Below are 25,745 nucleotides of genomic sequence, written 5' to 3'. Positions count from 1 at the left end.
AAAAACAGCAAAGAGTTCTTTACTTATGTAAACTCTAGAAGGAAGGGGATGAATCAGATTGGTCCACTTGATATCGATGGGTCAACTGTTGATGATCCTGCTGAGGTAGCTAACAAACTAAATGAATATTTTGCATCGACATTCACACGAGGAGTTATTTAGCGAGGGGAAAGCCAGAGTTGTATTCAACTCTGGCAGTGGGCTGGAGGATCTTGTAGTGACTGAGAGTGGAGTGGAGGAGAAATTGTTGAAGATAAACACAAGAAAGGCACCCGGGGTGGATGGGATCTATCCAGTTATATTAAAGGAGGCAGCAGAGGAAGTAAGCAAACCCTTAGCCATAATTATGAGAGCTTCCTTAGACTCAGGGGAGGTACCCACAGACTGGAGATGTGCAGATGTGACCCCAATTCACAAAGGAGGATCAAAGGCTGACACAAGTAATTATAGACCTGTGAGTTTAACTTCTGTTCCAGGAAAATTAATGGAGGCACTAGTTAAAGAAGCACTGCAGGATCATTTAGACAAGACTTCAGTTATAGCTCGGACACAGCATGGTTTTGTTAAGGGGAAGTCTTGCCTGACCAATTTGATTGGATACTATGATGCAGTCACAAAGGAACTGGATGCGGGGAATAACTTTGATATTATATACTTGGATCTTAGAAAGGCTTTTGATACTGTTGCACATGGAAGACTGCTGCACAAATTGGAGCAGTGTGACATTGGAGGCAAATTGCTGCTGTGGATAAAGGGGTGGTTGAGGAGGAGAAGACAGAGAGTGGTAATCAATGGACACTGCTCGTCGTGGACTAATGTTATTAGTGGAGTCCCTCAGGGCTCAGTCCATTATTGTTTTCTGTATTCATAAATGATATTGATGATGGTATATCAAGCTTAATGTCGAAGTTTGCAGATGATACAAAGGTAGGCAGGGTTGTCAAGGACACTACTGACACTATGCTGCTGCAACAGGATCTGGAAAGGTTGAGCAGATGGGCTGAGAGGTGGCAAATGAAGTTTAACATTGACAAATGTAAAGTACTACACATAGGAAACAGCAACCCCAGAGCAACGTATCAACTCTGTGGTACTACACTGAAAGGGACCTGGGGGTGGTTGTGCAGGCAGATATGAAGTTCTCTGAGCAGTGCAGACGGGCTGCAAGAGTAGCTCATGGTGTATTGTCAATGATATATAGGAATTTTTCTAGCAGGGATAAGGAGGTGATTATTCCCTTGTATAAGGCAATGGTCAGGCCACACCTAGAGTACTGTATACAGGTCTGGAGGCCTCATTTCAAGAAGGATATAGAGCTGCTGGAACGAGTACAGAGAAGGGCAACAAGATTAGTGAATGGAACAAAGGGGTGCTCTTACGAAGAAAGGCTTAAGTTTTGCAAATGACAGTGTCTGGAGACTAGGCACCAGCGAGGTGATCTGATAGAGTTGTATAAAGCCTTGAATGGTTTGAGCATGCTCAATGCTGATGGGATTCTTCCTCTCGGTCAGAATAATCACCTGAGAGGGCATAAATTCAAATTGAGGAAAGACAGATGTAGGATAGACGTGCGGAAATTTGCCTTTAGCCAGCGGGTGGTTGGTTGGTGGAACAGACTTCCGTCCCTTGTCGTGGAAGTTGATAGCCTAAATAAGTTTAAGGCTCAGCTGGACAGGTATTTTGAACGAACAGAGGGGTGAAGTGGAAGTGGGTTTTTTTTTTTTTTTTTTGGCTGATGCTGCACAAGCTTGCTTTCTTGCATCAAATTCCTCTACTAATGCTAATGCTAACATTTCAAAAGCTTTTGATTGTCTTTGGCATAAAGTTCTAAAGAAGATTCCATTTTATGGTTTGTCAACTGTTTTTTTTGTAATTAGGTATCCAGTTTTGTCTCTGACCGCTCACTGCAGGTGATGGCCACCTTGTAATCTCTCCACTAATTCTGGTGTTCTCCAAGGTTCAGTTCTTTCTCCTACTCTTTTCCTCTTGTATATTAATGACCTTCTTCTGTTGACTGGAAACCACTGTCCATAGTTTTGCTGATGATAGCACATTGCATTCTACCTTGTAGTTTGCAAAACCTTGCCCTGCACAAACAGCTTCAACTTCTTGAATATCCACAAACAGTTCCTTAAATGCTGATCTCCAGTTAATTCTCCAATGGTGCAAAGATAACAGTTAATTTCATTCCTTTTAAATCTCGATCCTGTTTATATATCTCTTAGGACCTTATACAGGTCCTAAGCTAATCTTCTATGACACTTGGATCTCTAGACAAGATCATGTCTTTATTAGGAATTACCCCAACTTCTAATTCCTCCCTCCTCTCTCTGCGTAAACACATCACAAATATTGTTTCTCTGTATCTAAAAAACCGGGTTTTCTTTTGCACTTTAGCATTGCATTTCTAAATAACTACTCACCTGTACAAATCTCAAATCTGCCCTACCATGGAATATTGTTCCCACCTATGGGACAGTGTTCCCATACCCACTCTCAAGCTTCTAGACTCCATTCAAAAGAGGACAGTTAAGTTAATTAATGATCCATCTCTTACAAAGTCACTCTGTCTCATAGACATTCTGTTTCTGCTATATATTTTTTCTATAGATATTTCCATGGCAATTATAAAAGGAGTCATGGGGGGGGATGTAGAAGCCGATTCTTCTGAATTGGCTTCGAAAATCCCCCTCTCTAAACCAGTCTGAATACACGTTGCAAACAGTCAGCACCCATTTACTGTCCAATGTAAAACTTGCAGAACCAACTTTTCTTCTTCTTCTTTCTCACTTATTCCTTCAACTTCTGTTTTCTAGAACAACTTCCTTTCACATGTATTTCCTGAAAATTACAGTCTACAGAAATTCAAGTCTAATGTCAACAAGTATCTCATTTCATGCTCTCTAAATTAGACCCACAAACGGTTACTAAGTACTATAGGGTCTAATACCTTTCATGTTTGGGGTTTTCATTTAAAAAAAAAAAAAAAAAAAAGATTGCTTACACAAGATCAGCCCTTAACAAATCTTTGCTGTGGCTGTAGTTTAACTGTATTCCTGTCTAAATGGCCCTGCATAACTTCTTTAACTAGTGATTGCATTATAGTGAAGCAGGTAATTACAGACCTGTAATTACCTGCTTCACCAAAGATGAAGCTGGTCTGTAATTACCTGCTTCACCCTTTCATCTCCTGTTGTGAATCAGGGATACATTTGGGTTAATGGGATGTCCATAGAGACATCCCCTTAATCCAAGAATGCTTTCATAATTATGGCTAAAGTTTTGCTTACCTATTTTTCTGCCTCCCTTAATATAATGGAAGTCTCCAGTAAACTTCTGTTTACTGGAGACTTTTGTTTCCAGTAAACTCTACCAATCATGTCACAAATCTCATCAGTTCATCTGACATCTGTTTACGTCTTATCCTGGTAGCTTTTATTCACTGCCCTGAATGCTTTCCATTTGGAATTCACTGTTATTGTTCACAAGTTGGTCTCACTGTATAGATTTTAAAAACTATTTGAGACCACTGAAGTCACCTTTATAAAAGCATTAGTGATTGCTGTCACCTGGTGATTCTTTTATCTGTAGATTCTTAATACATGAAGAGCCCCTACTGATAATCAGATCAAGAGTATTGCTTTCTCCCAGTACTCTTCTAACATGCTGGTGCAGAAAACAGTCATCCAGTAAATTCCCAAGTCTTCCTACTGTGTGAGTGGCTAGCCCCCAAGTTTCAGTCATTATATGGGAAGTGCAAATCCTAAGGTTATAAGACAATCTGATTTACTGGCTTACTCCATTTGTCTTTATAGCCCTTTCGTATACTCATTAAAGTCATTGATAACCACTATTCATTTCAAATTTATTTACTATGCTGTCAGCATTAGTGTATACACAAGTATGCATGCACCTGTTTTTACTCTTAGTAACCCCATGAGGACTACCAAGCAGGCCTTGAAATCTCCAACACCTTGCTTTCCAGTCTGCTACATGTTCCAATAAAAGCAATGCAAGAATCACCAATACCTCTGCTTACAGCTGCTGTTAATCTGTTAGTTTGTATCTCCTCAAGTTTGCAGTTTTCTGACCCACCTAATACTGCCTCAATATCATCATTAAAAAATTCCCTCTAAAAACAGTCTCATGTTAACAAGCACAGACCACACTAAGAAAAAATTCTACCCTATGAGCCTTACACATTCTCTCCAAGGCTAAATTGATTGACAAAGCCCTCATTGTGTCTGGACAAAATTGCTGATATGTTCAAATTTAATCCTAATTCAAGACTTCTTCTCGACATTGCCGTGTACTTGTTCGTTAAATCCTTAGATCTCCTACTCTTAATAACATTATCACCTTTTGTGCCAGGCATACATACCGTACTCTTATTCCGCCTATCCTTTTTACAGACCATATAATCCTGTTTCACAGACAGTAGAACTACCAACAACAGCTACTACCTGCAGAACTAGTGCATTCTACTGTGGAGCATCTTGTTTTGTCTTTATGTTGCCTGAGTGTCATCACTAGCATTGTGCTGGGCAGCTGAGCTTGAAGGGTGTCTCTTTTTAATTTGTTTGAGAGCATCAATTCTGTTTCTCAAGCCATCATATGAGCCCATCAGAATGCTGAATTGGCACCAAGGACCCTCACACTTTCTACAAAAAAAGCACACAGAGATATACCCTTTAGCTGTATGTCATATCATTACGTGGATAGCTCCACAATTAGCACAATGAATGGAGCTGTGATTCACAGGTTGCCATCACAGGTTCTCCTTGAGCCAAAGTATTCCTGATACTTTGAGCCTTTTTTTTTTCTTTGCTATTCTTGTCTGAGGCATGGTTCTAGTATAAATTGAATTAAAAATTAAAACTACCACATGAACTAAAAGTTAAAAGTATAACAACACATGCTATTACCAAATTTTAAGTATTACATTTCTAAATAGTGCTACTACCTTTAATTTCTTAGATGCTAGTATAAATAACTTATCCATGTTGTTTAACATTATATATTTGGGAAACTTATGTGATGCATTTATTTATTTATCAGTAATAAAATATATTAGAATACTCTTAAATTTGTTTTTTTCTTTCATGTTTTCATAGATAGTGTGTGTTGGATCTGTTAAAGAACTAGAAGAATTAACAGGTGTAGTGATTACTGATCTCCACAGAGAAGTGTAAGAATATATTTATAGTTAATATGTGTATATAAATTTTTCAATATCATTTCAAGTAATGTTTCAATATGCATTACAAATCTTTCAGTAAGTGCTCCCATATCTTATCTGCATTTCTAAATAATTGTAGATAATTTATAATAAATGGCAGTACAAAAATAGAATTAAAATTAGAGGAAGAGATCACACTTGTCACATGTTGCTCTCCAGTTTTTGGCTTACAAAAACTGAAGTTCACTGGACTTCAGATTCAGAAGTTGATGAAAATAATAGGGAAGAAATATTTGAGCATGTACATCCTCACCTAAACTTGCAGAAAAACTTAAGCTTCAAAGATTATGCAGATGTGGATGCGGGCATTAAATGTTTCAGGATATGCTCGAATGACGAGGAACCTACTGTGGTTGAACAAAAAGTTTCGGTGACAGATGTTCATCAAGGATTAGAACTTGTACATAGTTTTTTTTTTCAAGTGCAGCCTAACTGCAAAAGTGAAATAACTACTATCATGCACCTTCATAATTCTCTTTTAAAACATGCTCTACCATTGAAACAGTATGTTTTGAAAGATTATTTTAAAATATAAAACAATTTTCTTGTTGTGTCTTGATAGGTATGTAGCCTTACTGTACTCTACAATCAATGCAAAATTTACAATCATAATTTTCTTGTTTAATGCTGTAGTGCATATTATAAATAAGATTATACTATATTGTAATAGTAGAATTACATTAAATGTTCAAGCTTTTTCTTGTTGCTGATTTTATGAACGATCGATATAACATCAGTTCGATATAATGATCATTTTTCTCATTCTCTGGGGGGGTCGTTTTATAGAGCTTCAACTGTATAATTAAATACAATATATTGTTAAGGGTAATAAGATGTTTAGGACTTTTCAAAGGCAACTTTTGAGAAAGAATGTTTATTGCATATATTTGAAATATTCACAAGTGCATACTAAACGAAATGTCAGTGTAATACAAAGCTTTTCTTTCATCATATAAAGCCAGTAATGTGTCATTGCTACTGTCACACTCATTATTACTGGTGTCTTAGCCTGAACTTTCACCTTTCACTTTCTTCAAGTAGTGCATGAGCTTTAACCATCAAGAACATTGCTAATTCCACATTATGTGCCAACTGTCTCATATTTCACCAACTCCTACTAATTTTTCACCTATTTACACCTTGGAAATGGCCACTTCATTTATCCTTTTGATGTGAAATTGCAATTTGGTGCTTCTTTCGTTTCATCCACTCCTCATGCATGAATGCTTCAAAGGGTTGGTTCATGATGTCTAAAATTAGCTGAGGCCTCCTGGAATTACACCCAACTCCATGTTTAATACTGCAGCAACTCCCCTTTTTGTTGCCCCCATTATGTTTGATTTGAAATGATCACAAATTTCAAATCAAAACACAATAAAAGAGCTAGCTTTTTTCGAGGCCACAAGACTACAGACAGTTTTGATTACAACTATACTGTCTCTAATCATGGATAAAGATGAAGGCGGCACGTATACCCTCAAACTACAGTAAATTCTTTAAAATCCTGACTGCTCAGGAATTTGGAGGTGCCAGATTTTAAAATTTTCCAAATTTTATAGAGGTATACAAAGTGGTTTAGCAGTTTTGGAGAAGTACATTTCAATAAATATTGAGGATTGACAACTGAACTTGTTTACATCTGTAAAAATTTATATTGAATAAAATGTAGTACTAATAATTAAAATGTAAATAAAAGTTCAGTTTGCTAAATGTGAAAAGTGACAATAAATAATCACAGTAATGTTGTCAGTATGAATTAATGTGTTTTGGAGAAAAAATACTACTTTTGCAGTTGTGAATAAGAAATAAAAATATTCTTTTTGAGGAATAATTATTATAACAAGGCAGTCTTTATCAATTTGCATGCCATTTTGCTTAAAGCTTCACTTTTGCCACCATTATAGCAGAGAAAGAGAGAGAAATAATCAGCAGCTCAAGGCTACTTACTCATTAGGCCTTTCATAGAGTTAGTACAGAGTGTAAAACCAAATGGGGGACCTTATTATTATTATTATTATTATTATTATTATTATTAGCTACATGGTGTAAGGAAACCTGAGGCTTATGCTGCACCAGCCAAAAAAAAAAAAAAAAAAAAATTCCCCGAGTTACCCTGAGAGAGAGAGAGAGAGAGAGAGAGAGAGAGAGTCAAAAGTAGAAGGGAATCACCAAGAAAGAGAAGAAACTCACCAGATGTGAGCCTCTTGAATCACCTGTTTTTTTTTTTTTGTTTTTTTTTTTTTTAATTCCTGATTTAGTCATGCAGCTGATAAGTTCTATGACTATAAATTGGTGGCTAAAACCTTTGTGCTACGGATTTAAATCTATTGTTTATGCACATCAGAGTTGCCGTTTGTGGGAGAGATTAAAATTAAATTTAATGAGGCATAGATATTTCTGTAAGCACTCGCCTATCCTAAAGTGACATTGAGGTTATCAGTTCATGCAAACACTGTACAACCAGCCACATAGCTGTAATATGCAAGAGCATATTAACCTTTTGACAGGGCACTTCTTTCTGAAAGTTATATTGGTTCTCGGAAATTATGTCCAAATTAGCTGTGGAACTGGATTACCAGTGGCCCGATTAGTGATAGTCGACCTGTATATGATATCAAAATTGTTTTTGGCATTCAGTTCCTTTGTGACTACATCATAGAATGCAATCAAATTGGTCAGACAAGACCTCCCTTTAACAAACCCATGCTGTGTCTTAACTGTTACTGCAGTCTTGGCTAGATGATCCTGCAATGCTTCTTTAACCAATGATTCCATTATTTTCCCTAGAACACAAGTTACACTAACAGGTCTGCAGTTGACTTTAAAATCATCACCAAGGCTCAAAACATTTTGTTTACAGAAGTGCAGAATCAAGACAATGCTGATCATGTTTTTCAACAAACAAGATGTGATTCACAAAGGAATTGAATGCCTAAAGAGGAGAGATCAATGCTGCATTCTATGTACAGGTTCTTCAAAGGCTATTCAAGAGCATTTCCTGTGTCGGGCCGCAATTTCAAGAAAAAGGCAACTAGTTCTTGTTGCACAACAATGCTCCACCTTCTTCACTTGTTTTGAGGGATATTTGATGAAACATGGCATTTTACCGATCAACCATCCACCGTACTCTCCCTATCTAGCACTAGCAGACTTCTTCCTCTTTCCCATGGTGAAAATTTCCCTCAAAGTAAAGAGATAACAATATTGAGGATGTAAACCAAAACATAACTATTGAATTGAACATCATCTCTCAGGATGCCTTCACTGACTCTTTTCAGAAACTTTTATAATGGTGTCTTAAGTGTATTCAATTATGTGATGATTACTTTGAATAAGAATAAAACCATTTTTGAGCTCCTTCACTCTGTGTTCTTTTTATTGCACTAGTGCACACCTGGTGTATATATATGTGTATCATCAGTTTCATTATTTTTTCTTTGTCCTGTGATCAACTGCCTCTCACTGTAGGTGTGTTATTGAAACTTCCACTTTGTAAGTTTGTAACACTAATTTTGCACTTTGCTTACTCCTCTCAGAATTACTTGGTAGCTCCTAAATGAACATTGATTTAAGCAAAAAAAAAAATTTTTTCATGTTTAATTATTAACACTTGCATGAGACATCATTTCATGTATGTGTTTATAATTAAATATGAAAGTTGTAAAAAGCCAATTTTTTTGAGGTTTAAAGTATGTTTGGTTATTTTAGAGAATTTAATATCTTTTTTTAAATTGGGTTCACCGATTTGACTGCGTTAGTTGCTTTTATTTTTGAATAAAGTAGATCTTTATTTTAAATAAAGATTTTGTCAATCATAAGTTACAGTTGTAACAACTTTGCATTTTACCTGTATGTTGGTATAATGATAGGTACCCAATAGGTTCCCACAATAAAAATGAAGGGCATTATGTTTAAAAAAGTTTCTGATTATGTTTAAAAAAATTTCTAACATTTCTAATTTATTCTTCATTTTTTGTTCTATAGGGTAGATAAATTGACAATTCCATCCCAGATGGGAAAAGGTGAACTTCGTCGAGTACCTGAAGTCTTTGATTGCTGGTTTGAAAGTGGAAGTATGCCATATGCTCAGGTGCACTATCCATTTGAAAACAGAAGTTTATTTGATGAAAATTTTCCTGCTGACTTTATTGCTGAAGGTGTAGATCAGACAAGAGGATGGTAAATAATTTTGTTTACAAGTTACCATTATTTATTATCTTGAATTATTGTACCTAGATAAAAATGTTTATTTCTGATGCAAAAGATAAAAGCATATTATGGTAAACTGTATTACGTTATATGTTAATCTGGATTTATTAATTTTAAAAAAGTAATTCAGCACATAACTACATTATTTTGGGATTTTTTTTTCTCTTGAAATCTTTATTGGAGGTTTGACAGATGAAAAGAATAGACTAAATACATTTGTAATTGTATTTAGTGTAGTAGTATATTTAGAAAGATGGATTTTCATGAAATTTTATATATAGTTCTTTTAGAAAGATTTGTCCAGCCATTCCAAATTTCATTACAGTCGGACAAATAGAAATACAAAAATTATTTCTTTTTCCATACAATTTGTATGGAAAAGAATAAATTCATAGAAATTCAAGAACATAATATTGCTGGTGTGATGGCGCTTCCATAGCCAGGTGGGCAGGAGCAGCAGTGCGTAGCACACGCTTCTTGATTAGACCGGGGTTCGAGCCCGTGACCACCAAATATGGAGGATGCGGAAAGGTCAGGGAAAGCCAGTCAGATTGATCAGGCAAGGTCTTCTTTCAGCAGATCTGTGCTGCAATTGCCATATAAATGCATTCTGTCAAGATGGCCTTGCATAATTCTTTAACCACTTACTCCATTATTTTCTCTGGAACAGAAGTCAAGCTTATACAGGTCTGTAATTACTTGCTTTACCCTTTGATCCTCCTTTGTGAATAGGGGAGACATTTGTACATCTCCAATCTATACAGACGTTCCATGCATGCACAGATAATCTCAACATTATGGCCAAAGATTTACTTACCTGTTTTGCTGCTGCTTTTAATATAATTGGATAGGTTCTGTCATTCCCTTTTGCCTAATTGACTTTTAGCTTCAACAATTTCTCTTCTGTTTTCTTATTAATTATTACAAAGTCATTTAGCTTCCAGTTATAACTTTATATACTTTTGGCAGTCTCATCTCTAAAAACGTCTTCATGCATGCAAAATATTTATTCATTTTGTCAGCAATCTGAACAGGATCATCAATAGTAATGCCATTGATATTTAGTTGGCCATATGGTTCATCCCTTCCCTTCTAGTATCAACATAAGAAAAGAATTTTTTGCTACTTTTCTTTTGCATTCTTAGCCAAAAACCTCTCCTATCCTACCTTAACTTGCCACATCCCGTTCTACATGAGAATCCGAAAACTTGACCTTGTGACTTAGATCCTCTTAGTGACTTGATTGCAGACTAGCTCATACTTACTGTAGGTTTCTCTGCCACTGATAATTTATAATTGTCCCATCCATGCATTTTTATTCTCTACTATTAGTCTCATCTGACATCCATTTAGGTCTAAACTTTGAACAGTTTCTCTTATCTGGTATACAAGCCTTAGTACCTTTTATGATTACTTCCCCGAATTTGCAGTTGGTAACATTAGTTATCCTGGTGAAAAGAACTGAAAACTGTTTGAGATAGTTTATGAAATCAAAAGTTCTCTTTGCTCTTGACAGTAGTTATCTTTACATAGCTCCTATGTCAAAATACTTGGATCACTGCCACCAATGGTCCTTTATTTGGAGATTCTTACTGCACAAAGAGGTCACTGCTGATAATGAGATCAAGAGTATCACTTTCTCTGTTGCCTCTCTAGCATTCTGGTGCAGGAAATGGTCATGCAGTGAATCTAGAAATGCCCTACTACAATGTGAGCAACCAACCCACAGGTTTCAATCAATATCTGGAAAGCTAAAATCCTTATTGTAAAACTTTCTTATTTACTGACTCATTCTATTTATCTGTGTGGTTGTTTCATTATCCTCATCATGGGCATTTGATCCATAATGTATTCAGTCTCATTTTTGTTTTTCCAGTGCTTATGCCACACTAAATAGATGCAACCTTACACTGGCTACCCATGTCAGTGGGTGCTTATCCCTAAATTCTATGCATTCCTTAAGTAAGAGCACAACCCCCCCCCCCAGTCCTGTCCTGTCCTGTCGCTTCTGTACTCATTGTACTCGGCATATTCAAATTTCACATCCTGTGTCTGAGTTGCACTATGTTTCCAATAACCCTACAATAATACTTAGAGTGAAAATGTAAAATTATTTCGTCATGAAGATTTTATTCAGAAACTAGTGTATTTAGCAGACATTTCGAAAGGCTAAGTAATTTGAACTAATCACTGCAAGGTTATCAAATGAATATTCTCACTCAGAATAATAAGGCCAATGTATTTACAAAAAAAGTTGGAATTGTGTTAAAAGAAATATTGAAGGTAAATGTTTTGACAAGTTTCCTATTTTTGAATGATATTACAGTGAAACAGAAGCTAACAAAATACATTTCATCACCTTCCTGTGTGCTTTGCAAAAGCAGTTTTTATTGTGTTTTAAAAATATCAATGTCTCAAACTTTGAATGGGTTATAAACTTATTTGCTACTAACAGTTTTGCTGGACTAAAGACATATGAATAAGAGTAGTTAATAGCCATATCCTGTGATGGTTTATTTAAAGACATGGTTGATACAGATTAACTTCTCAGATTAGTTTCAGTTACATGTGAAAAAAGAGTATCCAGTTTTATCAGAGAAAGCTATATAATGGTTTTACTTATTTTAGTGAAGTTGGATTTTCTGTTGCTACCATGAAAACAGAATAGCATTCCTCAGTAAAGATGGAAAAGAATTTGTTGTCATTATTTCATCAGTGACACTACTATTTGTAAGCTGTGATGGAAAAACTAATTCAGCATGATGGAAAAACAGTCTTTTCCATCATGCTGAATTAGATATGTGCAACTTTTGGCCCATTACATTATTTGTAATAGGCCATAAGTTGGGGTTATATTCTTAAAAAACATGATGCAAACTGAAACAAAGCAAATCAAAATACAATTTTCTATAGGAAACTATTGAAATATCGAAGGTGGTACCAGCACCAATTTTCAACAAAGAATATTTTAAATTACTCCTAGTTTCCTTGTTTCCTTCTCAATTATGAAATAAATAGGGAAAAAACTTACATTTCAATGTGTAAATAAATATAAAAGAACAAATTACACGAAACTCAATTTTATGAGGAACTAATTGCTCAGACTCTGAATCTGTAGGCTTTGAGATTGAGATGCTCTCTTATTCTTTTAGCTTTAAATATTTATCTAAAGTCTGCTGAGTACCACTTTTTTTTTTTTTTTTTTTGCATGTAAATTTCCTTGCAGCAACTGATGTCATGTGCCTAAAATCTATGCTACTTTTGAACTTGTTTCCCTGTCAGGATCATCGTTCATAAAAATCTCAATAGCTTCATTGATCAAACTATAGGACTTTGGAAATCCATTTTAAAATTGGAATTTCTTCTGAATTGTATTGCTCATTAGTTGTTTATAAATCCAGTTGTATTAACTTTTTGTTGCACATTTCTTGATTATGTGAAGAAAACAATTCATCTATGTCACTCTCGTCCATTCCCTCGAAGTTAGATTCTCTAGCTAAGTTAGCATTTCTTGATGAACCATGGGCAATTCATCAACCCCTAAAATGGCACCATCACTGTGCCATATTTTGTGCCAAACACCACACATGAAGATTCACCTCATTCCATGAGTCTGAAATATTTTTTGTGGCACTCATTATGTTAAATGTGTTCCAAAATTTCTGCATAGTAGGCTTATTGTGTCCATCAGTAGCAATTAGAAACTGTTTAAATGTATGTTGCAGGTAATAACTTTTAAAATTTGAAATTGCTCCCTGATCCATTGGCTGGATCAATGGAGTGGTATTAGGAGGCAAAAATATGAACTTTATGTTTTATGATAAGTCATCAAGGTAAACTAGGTAACTAGCAGCAGTATCTAATAGAATTAATATTTGAAAGTCTAAGTTCTTGTTAGTGCAGTAGACTTTCATTTCAGGAATTGCATGAGTCAAAACACAGTCTTTAAATAAAACTGCTCTAATCCCGGATTTTTTGTTTACTGTCCAATGGACAGGATGTCAATTTTGAATAGCTTTTCACTCTGGATTCTCAGAATGGTAGCCAAGAAGAGGTTTAAATTTAAATCTCCCGCAATGCTGATTAGAAAAGTGAAGGCAACCCTAAAAGAAGAGCGGGTCTGTCTTTACTAATTTAAAATCCTGGTGCAGATTTCTCCATTTTGGTGATATAAGTTTTAGTTGGTAGATTTTTCCAAAATAAGGCAGTCTCATTGACATTAAACATTTGTTTCAGAGTATAGACACCTTCAAGAATTGTCACTTTCAGCTCTTCAGAGAAATTCTCTCTTCAGAGAAATTGTCACTTTCAGCTCTTCAGAGAAATTCCATGCAGCTGCAGTAGCTGCTTCACCATAGAAGTGTGTCATGTGCAACTGCTTTGACCACCCTGGAAGGAGGAATCCAATGCATAAAGTGGAGCATCGAAATGAATATTCATCATGCAAGCATACTACGAAGTAATAAAGCTAGAAACAGACATGATAATGTACAGGATGGAATTACATATCAGGTGGTTGTAATAGTTCCTGACTGTTCACGTCACCCAACAGCGAATAGCAGACTAGAGTCGGACCATTGTCAAGAAGAGCCTGATAACTCTTGTAATCTTGGAAAATATCAAGCAGGATAAAGCAGGTAAATGACCAATTACAAACAACAAGGAATACAGACACACCAGAACTGGAATAGGAGTACAGGAACTACAACTCTGAGCAGCCAAAGTGAAAACAGACAAGATCGCAATATCCAGAATAGAAGGATGGTTGAAAGCCCTAGCAGAATTCAAGGGAATTGACCCCACAAAGACCCACACTATACCGAAGCAGAAACACAAAAGATTCCTGTAGCAGACCACCTCAATGGGAAAATAATACCAGATTATCTCAACCACGATGAAGTAACACTAGACACCACACAGCCATTTAACTGTGCTACTGTAGCAGCTGCCAGGATGAATGAAAGGGGAACCAGAGAACAACAAGGAAGGCTACAGCAGAAGATAGAAAAGATAAAAGTGAAGATAGGCCAACTGACCCAGTACCAGTGGGATAACAGAAGTAAGAAGCTGATCAGAAAAGCGAAGGCCATCCTCAAGAAAGACATCATCCGTAGCAAACATGAGGATGGCCTTCGCTTTTCTGATCAGCTTCTTACTTCTGTTATCCCACTGAAGTAAGAAGCTGATTAGAAAAGTGAAGGCAACCCTCAAGAAAGACATCATCCATAGCAAACATGAGACCTATAATCAGAGGATCGAAGAATACCTTGGCACTCAGAAAGAGTCTTTTCCTAGAGAAAACAGACAACAGGATATTTGATGAAAACCAGAGAGCCTTCTACAGGAAAACTGGACAAGAAGAAAAAAAAGGCAATCGACTCCCCCCACCAACCAGAAGGCACTCGAGGAGTTCTTGGGTAACCTGTGGAGCAGCGAATTTAGCCATAATGGCTGTCCCCCTGGATAGATCTAGAAAGGAAGAAAACCAAGAACAAGAGATGGGAGATTCAGGAGGAAGAAGTACAACCATCGATCAGGAAGTCCCACAATTGGTGAACCCCAGGAATAGATAACACTCACAACTAATGTTGCAAGAAATTCAGCTGTGCACACACAGCTGAACTTAGTGAAGCAGTTCACTAAGTTCAGCACTCTGACACAATCCCATAGTCTCTGACATAAGAAATCACCTACCTGAAGGCCAAGGAAAAAGACACCGCAAATCTGGCAAAGCGCAGACAATCACCTCTCTCAACAATGTACAACCGAGCAGCAAAAGGTATGCAATTAGACGAGCAAAGGATGCAAGGAGCAATTGACCATTGATGATGATGCAGTTATGGAGCAAGCCTACAAGAAACACCACAACCTATACATGGCCTATATCGACTACTACCAGGTCTTCCACTCCATACCCCATAGTTGGGGTACTGGAGATCTACAAAGTCAACCCGTCATTGACACACTTCCTAGAAGCAACCGTGGTAAAATGGAGGACCACCATCAAGATCAAGAACATCATGACCAGACTGATATCCATTAGAAGAGGAATCTTCCAGGGAGATGCCTTCGGAATCATAGATTGGACCAACACTGAGCTGGAGGAGATTATGAAATTGACCAGGAGCCATCATAACCACCCAAAGTCAGCTATCGAGAGACTGACCATAGCCTCAAAATGAGGAGAGAGGGAGTTGACTGACCCATCGAACAATTGGAAGCGATCAAAAACCTACAGGGTTACTTCCAGGAAAACACACAGCACCAATCTACCAAGTCATAAGAAAGATAGACAAATGGCATACAATACAACATCTACAAGGAGACCACACTCACATAGACAGAAGACAGAAAGAGGGGCGAAGAAGACATTCCATGACAAACACTACAGTTACCTCCATCAAGACTACATTAATAAGATGGCTTCCAACTCTTGGCTCATGAAAAAAAAAAGCTCTTCCCTAAGACCAAAGGATTCATGCTGTCTATCCAAGATCAGGTAGTCAGCACTGGAAACTGCAGGAAATACATTGCCAAAGACGCTGGAGTAACAGATGACACATGTTGTTGATGCCACCTGACCCCAGAAACAATCCAACACATCACCGTAGGATGCAGAGTGATCAGTCAGATGGAGTACACTCACAGATATGACCAGGTGGCCAAGACAATATATCAGAAAATAGCACAAAAATATCAGCCGATCAAACAAAGGTTTACCCTATACAATTATGAGCTTCAGGCCATATTTGAGGCCTCCACTCACAGCCTTATACTGGGAGTGTGCCATAACAATGGACAAAGACGGTCCTGCCAAACAGACCAGACATAATCCTCATCAACAAGAAGAAAATGCCTACCTACCTGATCAACATAGCAGTGCCCAACACTGGCAACCTCCAGAAAACATATGAGGAAAAGATCAGGTAGTACTCAGGCCTAAGACAGGAAGTCAAAGATATGTGGCAATCACCATGTCAACTGCAAGCATGGTGCCAAAGAGCCTATAAGAACCTAGCAGCAATAGGCCTCCCAGAGAACATTTACATGGAACTCCAGAAAGCCATGATCCTGAATGCCTGCAGAACAATAAGAGAGTTCCACAATCTACAGTAACAATAATAGTAGTAACTGGACACAACCAACTACCCCATGCACTTAGTACCAGTACCCATCACAGGGTGGGCATAAAAACCGTAAAGGAGAAAATTTTTTTTTTTTTTTTTTTTTCATTTAATAATGAAGGCAAAAAGCACATTTTCTACAACAATTAAACATAAAAAGATAAGGAACTACTTTCTACTACAGATGCCACCATCACACATCAGCAGACACACCAATTTTGAACCACAAGTGTGAACAATGTGTTGTTTACGAGATGCTGAAAGTAAAACTAGCATTTTGAAGTGAAAGCCACAAACAGTAAATAATCTTGCAGAACCTGACAGGTCCTTATTTTTAATTCCAAGTAAAGTTTTTTTCACTTGCAAAACATCATGAATAAAGGTTTGACTATAATTAAGAAGTTAGAAAAAAATTCTTATTTTTTTAATTGTTAATTTAAAAAATGCGCAGCAGATATTTTCAAAGGGTACCTGTCAGTTTTTGCATGATTGGGTTAAGTTCTTATCACCATGAAGTTTTGCTGAAATTGTTTTGAATCTTAAGATATTTTTTAGCTTCCTCCCCTCTCCTCTTCAGCATTAAATTCATAATAGTCTAAATGCATTAACAAGTTTCCTAATTTTTCCATGAAGGTGGGGAGGAGGTAATACATTTAAAGTGGCTTAACTTTCCCATTCTTAAATAAAGTATAACTTTCTTCAATTATTTTAATGTAGGTTTTATACCTTACTTGTGTTAGCAACAGCCTTATTTGGTCAGCCACCTTTCAAGAACCTAATTGTCAATGGACTTGTCCTAGCTAGGTAAGTTTTATCACTTTATTTTATTCACTATCCTCATAGCCATTTTCACTTGGATTTCTTTTAATGAAAAGTGCAAGTGTGAGAATGAAAAAATCTAAATTCTATCTATAATGTCTAATCATTTACACAAATTTAGAATAATTATCTTGATTTAAATTATCCACTTGGCATTTATCAGTAGGCGCTCATTCACCAGTATGCAGTAGTAATTGACAAATGTATAATTTCCATTCTGTTAGAGCTGATACTCGGATTAGTCTAATATTGTAACATAATATCTTGACATTAACAGGATTGTTTCATGGTTTGTATTCCCAGCCACTTATTTAGACAATACCAAAAACATTCTAGAGTACTACAATCCCTTAATTTCTATGCAGTGAACATTGTTCTAATAAACTTTGGCAGTAACAAATCTTGTTAGTAATAAAAGACTAATCTGCACCATTTAACAAATTTTAATAAGTCAAATGGTGCGGATTGCTAATCATTTTAGAAGGAATCAATGGTGCAGATTAAGATGATGAATTAAGAATTATTTAATAATAAAAATGCTATAAAATAAAAAATAAATACCACTACAATGCTATAATCTAATTACAGTAAATGACAACAAATGGACTCGATGCTGCCAACATATAACACTAGTTTGTATTGTGGTTAATATTAACCTCAGAAATCAAGACCCTGACTTTTGAGCATGTGCTTTTACGATTTTAACTTGCCTGGGCTCTCACATGCTTCTTATTATTGTAAAGAATTTATTATAGTTACACACAGAGCGTACAAATAAAGAAGAAATATATGAGCTTTCGGCTATATGGTAGCCTTCATCAGAATTAAAAATACATGAATGGCAGTTGGAATGAAGATGTGCACTGCCAGGTGCTTGAGACGCGAGGTTTAATTGTTTGTTGACGTCTGTGGCTGTGACGCATGATGACGTGGCCAGCGTTTGTCCAATGACAGAACTACTGACTCTGTGATCGGGTTGACTTGGCAACCACTGTTCCTGTTCAAGGATTTATCCGAAGATTTTATATTTAACGATTCCAACCAGGTACGTTTCAGGTAATGGTGGGATCTGTCTACCACCACGACATCGCGGTGTGGGTCGATGTCGTGGTGGGTTGTCCAGACATGTTCGGCGATAGCTGAGTGTTCTATATCCGCTAAACGGATCGCTCTTTTGTGCTCCGAGAGACGTTTCTCGAGTCGACGTCCAGTCTCTCCAAAGTAGCAGCTAGTGCAGTCACGGCAAGAGATGCGGTAGACCAAACCGCTCTGCAGAAGGGTGGGGACAGGTGTTTTCACGTTGGAAATGAAAGAACGCAGTTTCTTGCCTGGGAGTTGGATGCACTTTATTCTGTGCGTTCTCAGGATTCTACCGATCTGTTGTGACAGGTTGGGGTAGTATGGGATGAATGCCCTCGTGGATGGCTCGTCACTGTTGGTGTTGTAGCTGGTCGTCACGATGTCACGTGTCTGTAGATCACACCTGTCGAGGACGTCAATGGGGTAGCCACACCTCGTAAGGTCTACTTTGACCCTAGTGACCTCTTTGCGTCTTTCATCAGCGGAGCTGGAGTGTGTCCAGGCGCGAGTAAGCAAGGTTCGGGCAGTGGAGAGGAGGTGGCCTCGCGCGTGTGCTGACCGGAAGTTGGTGAACTGGCCAGCACACATGGGCTTACGATAAACTGTAGTCCTCAGGTATGTGCCTTCACGTCGGACAAGTGTGTCTAAATATGGTAAGGAGTTGTTCGACTCCAGCTTCCGACTTCATCCCATACTACCCCAACCTGTCACAACAGATCGGTAGAATCCTGAGAACGCACGGAATAAAGTGCATCCAACTCCCAGGCAAGAAACTGCGTTCTTTCATTTCCAACGTGAAAACACCTGTCCCCACCCTTCTGCAGAGCGGTTTGGTCTACCGCATCTCTTGCCGTGACTGCACTAGCTGCTACTTTGGAGAGACTGGACATCGACTCGAGAAACGTCTCTCGGAGCACAAAAGAGCGATCCGTTTAGCGGATATAGAACACTCAGCTATCGCCGAACATGTCTGGACAACCCACCACGACATCGACCCACACCGCGATGTCATGGTGGTAGACAGATCCCACCATTACCTGAAACGTACCTGGTTGGAATCGTTAAATATAAAATCTTCGGATAAATCCTTGAACAGGAACAGTGGTTGCCAAGTCAACCCGATCACAGAGTCAGTAGTTCTGTCATTGGACAAACGCTGGCCACGTCATCATGCGTCACAGCCACAGACGTCAACAAACAATTAAACCTCGCGTCTCACGCACCTGGCAGTGCACATCTTCATTCCAACTGCCATTCATGTATTTTTAATTCTGATGAAGGCTACCATATAGCCGAAAGCTCATATATTTCTTCTTTATTTGTACGCTCTGTGTGTAACTATAATAAATTCTTAATGAATCCAGAGCGCGTAGGCCTGTTTCGTTATGTTCTTATTATTGTCTTACTATCTTTTCTTGTTTTTTTTTTCTAACCTCTACATTATTAGAGAATTCGAAGACAGTGAAGGTGTTCATACTATTCACATGCTTGATCTCACTTTTCCCATGTTATGCTGTCAAGCAGTGTATAAACCATCTTCTCTTTAAGCAAGCTCCATTCCTTTAATCATATTTTTTAACTTTTATTTATATACTGATTTTATTTATTTTATTTTTTTTAATTTATATATTGCTTGTTTTTTTTTTTTTTTTTCATTTAGTATGCTGTTAAGCTATTTTTAATACTTATAAATATTAAAGGATAACTACAATTTAAACCAGTGTTACTCTGTGATAATTAATTTTATGAAGAGCATCATGCTTCGGAATCTGTACCATCCCTCGGTCACTTGCATAATTCCTTGTACCTGTTGGGAGTTATGCGTGTGACTAAGGGAATGTACAGATTCTGGAATGTGATCCTCTTTATAAAGGAAAATTATTGCAGAGTTAACAGTGGCTTAAATTATAATTAAAAAATGGAAATAACCTGCAAAGGTTACGATTCCTTTAAAGTCATTATTAGGGAATTATTATAAGTAATTGCAAATAATCACACATGGCATTAGGTCTACATTCAAAATATTTGTTGCTACAAATTTTAACCCCAAGGACAATTACTGTATTGCTGCTTCCTATTCTGGGCTGGGCAATAAACAACTTGAATGTTAAAAACACTATGTTCCAAAAAATTAAAATTTTGAATATTAAATTAAATTAAATTTTTAAATTTAGTGTTATTAATTTTTGACTTATTGGCTCTAGATCTGTTCATGCAATTATTTTGCTAACAGCTGTTAGTATTAGTAAGTCTATTTTTCATACGCAATGAAGCTATTAAATGCAGTTTTTATCATTAGGCCTATGCAGTACTGGCATAAGGGGCACAGAAATCTATAGTAATATGCTAATTACCTTATTTACATATTAATGAGTGCTTCAGACAACATGCCCCATCAATGTGTAAAGCAGATGATTAGTTCTCTCCATTGTATAAATATTGTAATTTTTAGTACATATCAGTTCCATATTATGCATTGCTACCTGTATTTCAGTATTACTAACCTTGAAATACAAGAAATTTCTTATATTGATTGTCATCGGCATATTCATAGCTATATGGTGCCCTTAGAATAGATTCTTTTTGTGTGTGTGTGTGGAAATTGGACATCTACCAAATATATACAGTGGGCTCCCACTTTACGATTGATTCACTTTACGATGAACTCTCCATAATAAAATACCGTTCACTATACGATATGTAATAAGCACTGGTCATTGTGATCACGTTTGTGAATTGAATTTTAATTCTATTAAATGGCAGTTCTAATAAGCAAAAATAGGAGGAATATTATCCATAGACTATAAAAATAAAGATATAAAGCACAAATTTACGCTTTATTATCTTACTTGTTAACTGATAAAGTTTTGAATCCTGTTTTAAATCAGGAGAATATTTTCCACAGGTTAGCAAAATAAAAAATAAATTTACTCTTATGTACATAGCTTAATTAATACTGTAATATTTGTATACTAACTAATTGATATTTCTGTTTACTGACATTTGGGGGAGGGTTGTAATATTTAAAACAGTAAAAAAAAAAAGATAAGCAATCAATAACAAAGAACACTGCACTCAGAAATTGCAACTAACATGATACGTGCAAGTGAGATAAGGAGTAACAAGTTTATGAAGTTTATTTGAAAAATAGGAATGAAGAGAAGATTCTGAAAATTTATTTGTTTTTTATGGTTGATTGAATTTATGATTGAAGATTTCATGGGGGGAGACACATTTCCCCATAATAATGCAAAAACCCACAGAATTCCAGCTATTGGTATTATCGCAAATGCAATAAGATCGAGATTTTAATAGAATGGGTAGTAATGTTCTAATTGCACTAATAGAAAAGCCCAATAAATAGGAAACTGCAAATTGTTTTATGGTTGTGACCTCCAGAAATGTGCTTTAGAAAAATATCACAAAGGCTTTCAAAATCGATTCTTATAACCAAACATATGATAACGATGAAAGTGTAGTGAATTTTAATGATTTGAATTGGTCTTTTGAAATTTGATTCTATAAAGTGGCTGATTCTACTAACCGGTGCCTACTTATTTCACTTTACGGTGGGCTTACAATTGTCTCCGACTGGACCATGTGGTCCTTTTAGCCAATAGCAGCATTTGTAAATGTGTTGTCCTCGTGTTTTGTTTTTGCATTCTTTAGTTGAAGTGATTTTTTTTTCTGTTGTGCTTTAATCAATATATAAGTTTTAATCAATTTTTTAATCAATATGTAAAATTTGCATTATAAAAATTAGCTTTTAGAGAGATAAATAGCTTAGTTTTATCTAGGGAAAATTTCAGCTTCTTGGAACGAATTACCAAAATATGATTCATCTATAATGCTACTAAAACACTGACCCAAATCAATAAAATGCCTTTATTAAACAAAAATACTGACTGTATAAACTGCATATTAAAGTAAAATTAAAGTGAAATAAGATGGTATATAACAAGAATAAAGTGTGATAAAATATAAAATTAAAAGTGCTAAAAAGATATTTAAGATTAATAAAAACCACTAAAACAAGAGCTTTTGGCAGCAGCGGCCACTTTCATCAGCAATAATGGTTGTAGGTTATCCGACAATCTATATATGTACACATATACACCCAGCAGGTCCGCAACATGACTATGGCACCTGTGCATGGTCCACTTCTCGTGTGTTGGAAGCAGAAATGGAACAAACCACTCTAAACCGTTCGTCTCTCCCTAGGATAAGGGCTTCAAAGAGTGGATGAATGCAACAGCCCTTATCCCTATTAAGACTGTAACATCTAGCATCTAAATGAGCATATCCTTAAACTTTCTAGTCATTTCTGGTTCCAAAAGCCATTTGCTCTATCCACGATCATGGCTTCTTTAGCTGTAATGCCATGCCCAGTTTTTCCCAGGCATGTTCAGCTACGGCTGAACTCACATGATTGGCTGTCTTGTCCCTATCGTGTTCCCCCAGGCAGCCTATGTTCCATTTCCTCCACAATCCTCCAGACACTCAATTTCATATACGATCCCACTAGTGTCATTACCCTTAATAGGATCTTTGATTGCACACAGCGTATGTTACATGAACGTAAAATACGGGAAATGGGTTCTGAAATGCCCGGATAGTAGGGAATGTATGTGATGGCAACAGGTGTAAAAGCATCCCTGCGACTGCTACTCAAATCTCTTAAACACCCCCTCAATAATGCTCTGGGGGTAACCGCACATTACTAGGTCAGCCATAACACGTTTAGTCTCATCGCCCCTCTCCTCAGATAAGATCAGTGGGACCCCACCCTTCCTGGCAACTGGCCTGAGCAGTTGCCAGGAAGCATTTAAAGTGTGTGTATTGGCCACGACACAATAGGTTTTCTGTAAACCTTAGTTTTCGAGTGTTGGCCTTCTCTGTACACACACACACATCTAGGAATGGAAGGGACCCCTCCCTCAACCTCAGAGGTAAACTAAATATAGGGCGAACCGTTATTCAACCAATTAAGTACTTCTGTTTTGGATCCCCTTTGTATTACCATGAATGTGTCATCAACACCTCTTCCACGCCTGTAATGGGGGGTGGACTAGAGCTCCCCAACATCCTGTCTTTGAACTCTTCCATGGCTAAATTGGCTATAATTGCACTAATAGGTGAACCCATGGCCACTCCGCAGACCTGATGATACATATCATTTTGAAACAACATGGTGGTACTAGATAAGCGTAAACTAACACCTTCACAAATGTCTTCACCACTTAGGGCTGTCCTATCCTTCAAAGTACCATCCCTACTCAGAGCCTTCCACCCATCCCTAATCCAAGCCATTCAAATGGATATACATGTGAACAAAGAAACAACATCGAAAGATGCCATAATCTCACCCTCTTCTACGTCCTGAGCACTGACGAACTGCACAATCTCCCTGCTATTTTTAATAGCATAATCCGAGTGCCCCACTATGGGGGATACAAGTTCAGCCAAAAACCTGATTAGTGCATGCGTCGGACTGCCCACAAATGACATAATGGGCCTGAGAGGTACTCCAGCCTTGTGCACTTTAGGCAGACCATAAAATCTAGGCAAATGACAGCCCAACGCACGCAACCTCCAGGAAACTTCCTTGGAAATTTTTCCCACCTTGCACCAACTCTGGACTAATTTATTAACTCATTGTTTGCTTAGCATCCAGGAAGGAGAGTTTGTTGTTTGACTCTAATTCTGTTGTTGTTGTTGTTGTTGTTGTTATTTGGTTTTTAGGAGCATTAGGAGCATTAGCAACTAAGGCCATATTGCTCCGGTGATATGCGGTGGTCATTCCCTGACCTTTCCGCACCTCCGTATTTTGTGGTCACGGGCTCGAACCCCGGTCTAATCAAGAAGCATGTGCTACACACTGCTGCTCCTGCCCACCTGGCTACAGAGTTGCCCTAATTCTGTTGTGAACTGGATGAAAGGAGATAAGGAGTTAAGATGTTGTAATAGTTGTTTCTCTGAACCTTGGGGGATAATAGTGAAGACATCATCGACACATGAACACCAGAGGGTGATGGGGACCAGCAGGTTCAGGAATGTGCGTTCCTCCAACTCCTCCATTGCAATGACTGAACTGACTGGAGCGCCCATAGCCATGCCGTGGATTTGTCTGAAGAAGGAGTTGCTAAGCATGACCACAATGGCAGATAAGCACAAGTTAATGACAGTAAATATATCCTCTGTGGATAGTGAGTTTCTGTCTGGTAAGCTGGTGTCACTGTTCAAAAGGTGTCTGTCGTATACGATGGCTTGCTGCACAGGTACAGATGTATATAAAGAGACTTCAAAGGAGACCATGATCTTGTCTTCAGGGATGGTGAGGTCTTTAATAAGATGCAAGAATTCTTCACTGTTTGAAACGGTATGACTGGTATTTCCTACTAGGTATGTTAGTAGTCGGGTGATGTATTTTGTCAATTCATATGTTGGAGAATTGCAGCAAGAGACAATCGGTCTTAAAGGAATGCCTGACTTGTGCACTTTCAGTAGGCCATAGAACTGGGGGTACTGGCAGCCCATGGCGTGTAGTTGCCTATGTGTGGACTTCAAAATCTTTCCGGACTTGAATCAATCATTAACTAACTTATTGACCCTAGATTCCAGTCACTCCAAGATCTTGATGGGAGGGTCCTGCACTGGTTCATAGACATTTGGAACGAGTAGAAGGGGGAGAGCCTTACTCAGATATTCAGGTCGATCCATCACAGCCATATGGCACCCTTTATTTGCGGGTAGAATAACGATGGTGTTGTCGTTCCTGATTGAATTAAAGGCCATATGCTGGCGATGGTTGAGATTAGAGGCAATAGTGTGGACATGCTGAAGAATTGAAGCCGTCTTAAAGCAAATTTCATTCGCAGTTTCCTCAGGAATGTGGGTCAGAGACGCTTCCACCCCCATAGCAAGCTGTGTGATAGGTGGTCTGCGTAGTAGAATAGCAAAATTCATACCAAAGTTGAGGAGTTTGGTCTGCTCACTAGATAAGTGTTTGCTGCTGAGGTTTAAGACAAAGTGAGAATTATCCGCTGAGAGATTGTAGTCCTCTCGGAGTGATCCCTCGAACTTATGCTGCTAACGCAAGTGGTAAACCTCAGACTTGCAAATAGCCTGTGAACATAGAATGTGAATTAGACTGGAAAAGGTTAATGAAGAAACCAAACCTCTGAATTCTTGGATAAGTCTGGACTTGTTGATGGTGTCTCTCTGCAGCTGTAGGTGTAAATAGCCAATCGATATCCGCAAGGTTTGAAGGCCAA

The 25,745-nt window shown here is 37.5% G+C and overlaps 1 protein-coding gene across 2 annotated transcripts in view; it reads left to right on the top strand.

Annotated features, from left to right (window-relative positions):
- IleRS (Isoleucyl-tRNA synthetase) overlaps nucleotides 1-25,745 on the top strand; it is a 430,056-nt gene that overhangs the window by 210,674 nt on the left and 193,637 nt on the right. For both annotated transcript variants that reach the window (XM_090381523.1, XM_090381522.1), the window contains exons 14-16: nucleotides 5,115-5,188; nucleotides 9,224-9,418; nucleotides 17,290-17,376. In XM_090381523.1, the coding sequence (XP_090237649.1) occupies nucleotides 5,115-5,188; nucleotides 9,224-9,418; nucleotides 17,290-17,376 (356 nt within the window). The remainder of the gene's footprint in view (nucleotides 1-5,114; nucleotides 5,189-9,223; nucleotides 9,419-17,289; nucleotides 17,377-25,745) is intronic.

This window comes from Mastigoproctus giganteus, chromosome 9 (assembly GCF_048544385.1).
Source record: "Mastigoproctus giganteus isolate SK-2022 chromosome 9, ASM4854438v1, whole genome shotgun sequence".
Lineage (NCBI taxonomy): Eukaryota > Metazoa > Arthropoda > Arachnida > Uropygi > Thelyphonidae > Mastigoproctus > Mastigoproctus giganteus.
This window is presented reverse-complemented; position numbering and strand designations above follow the sequence as displayed.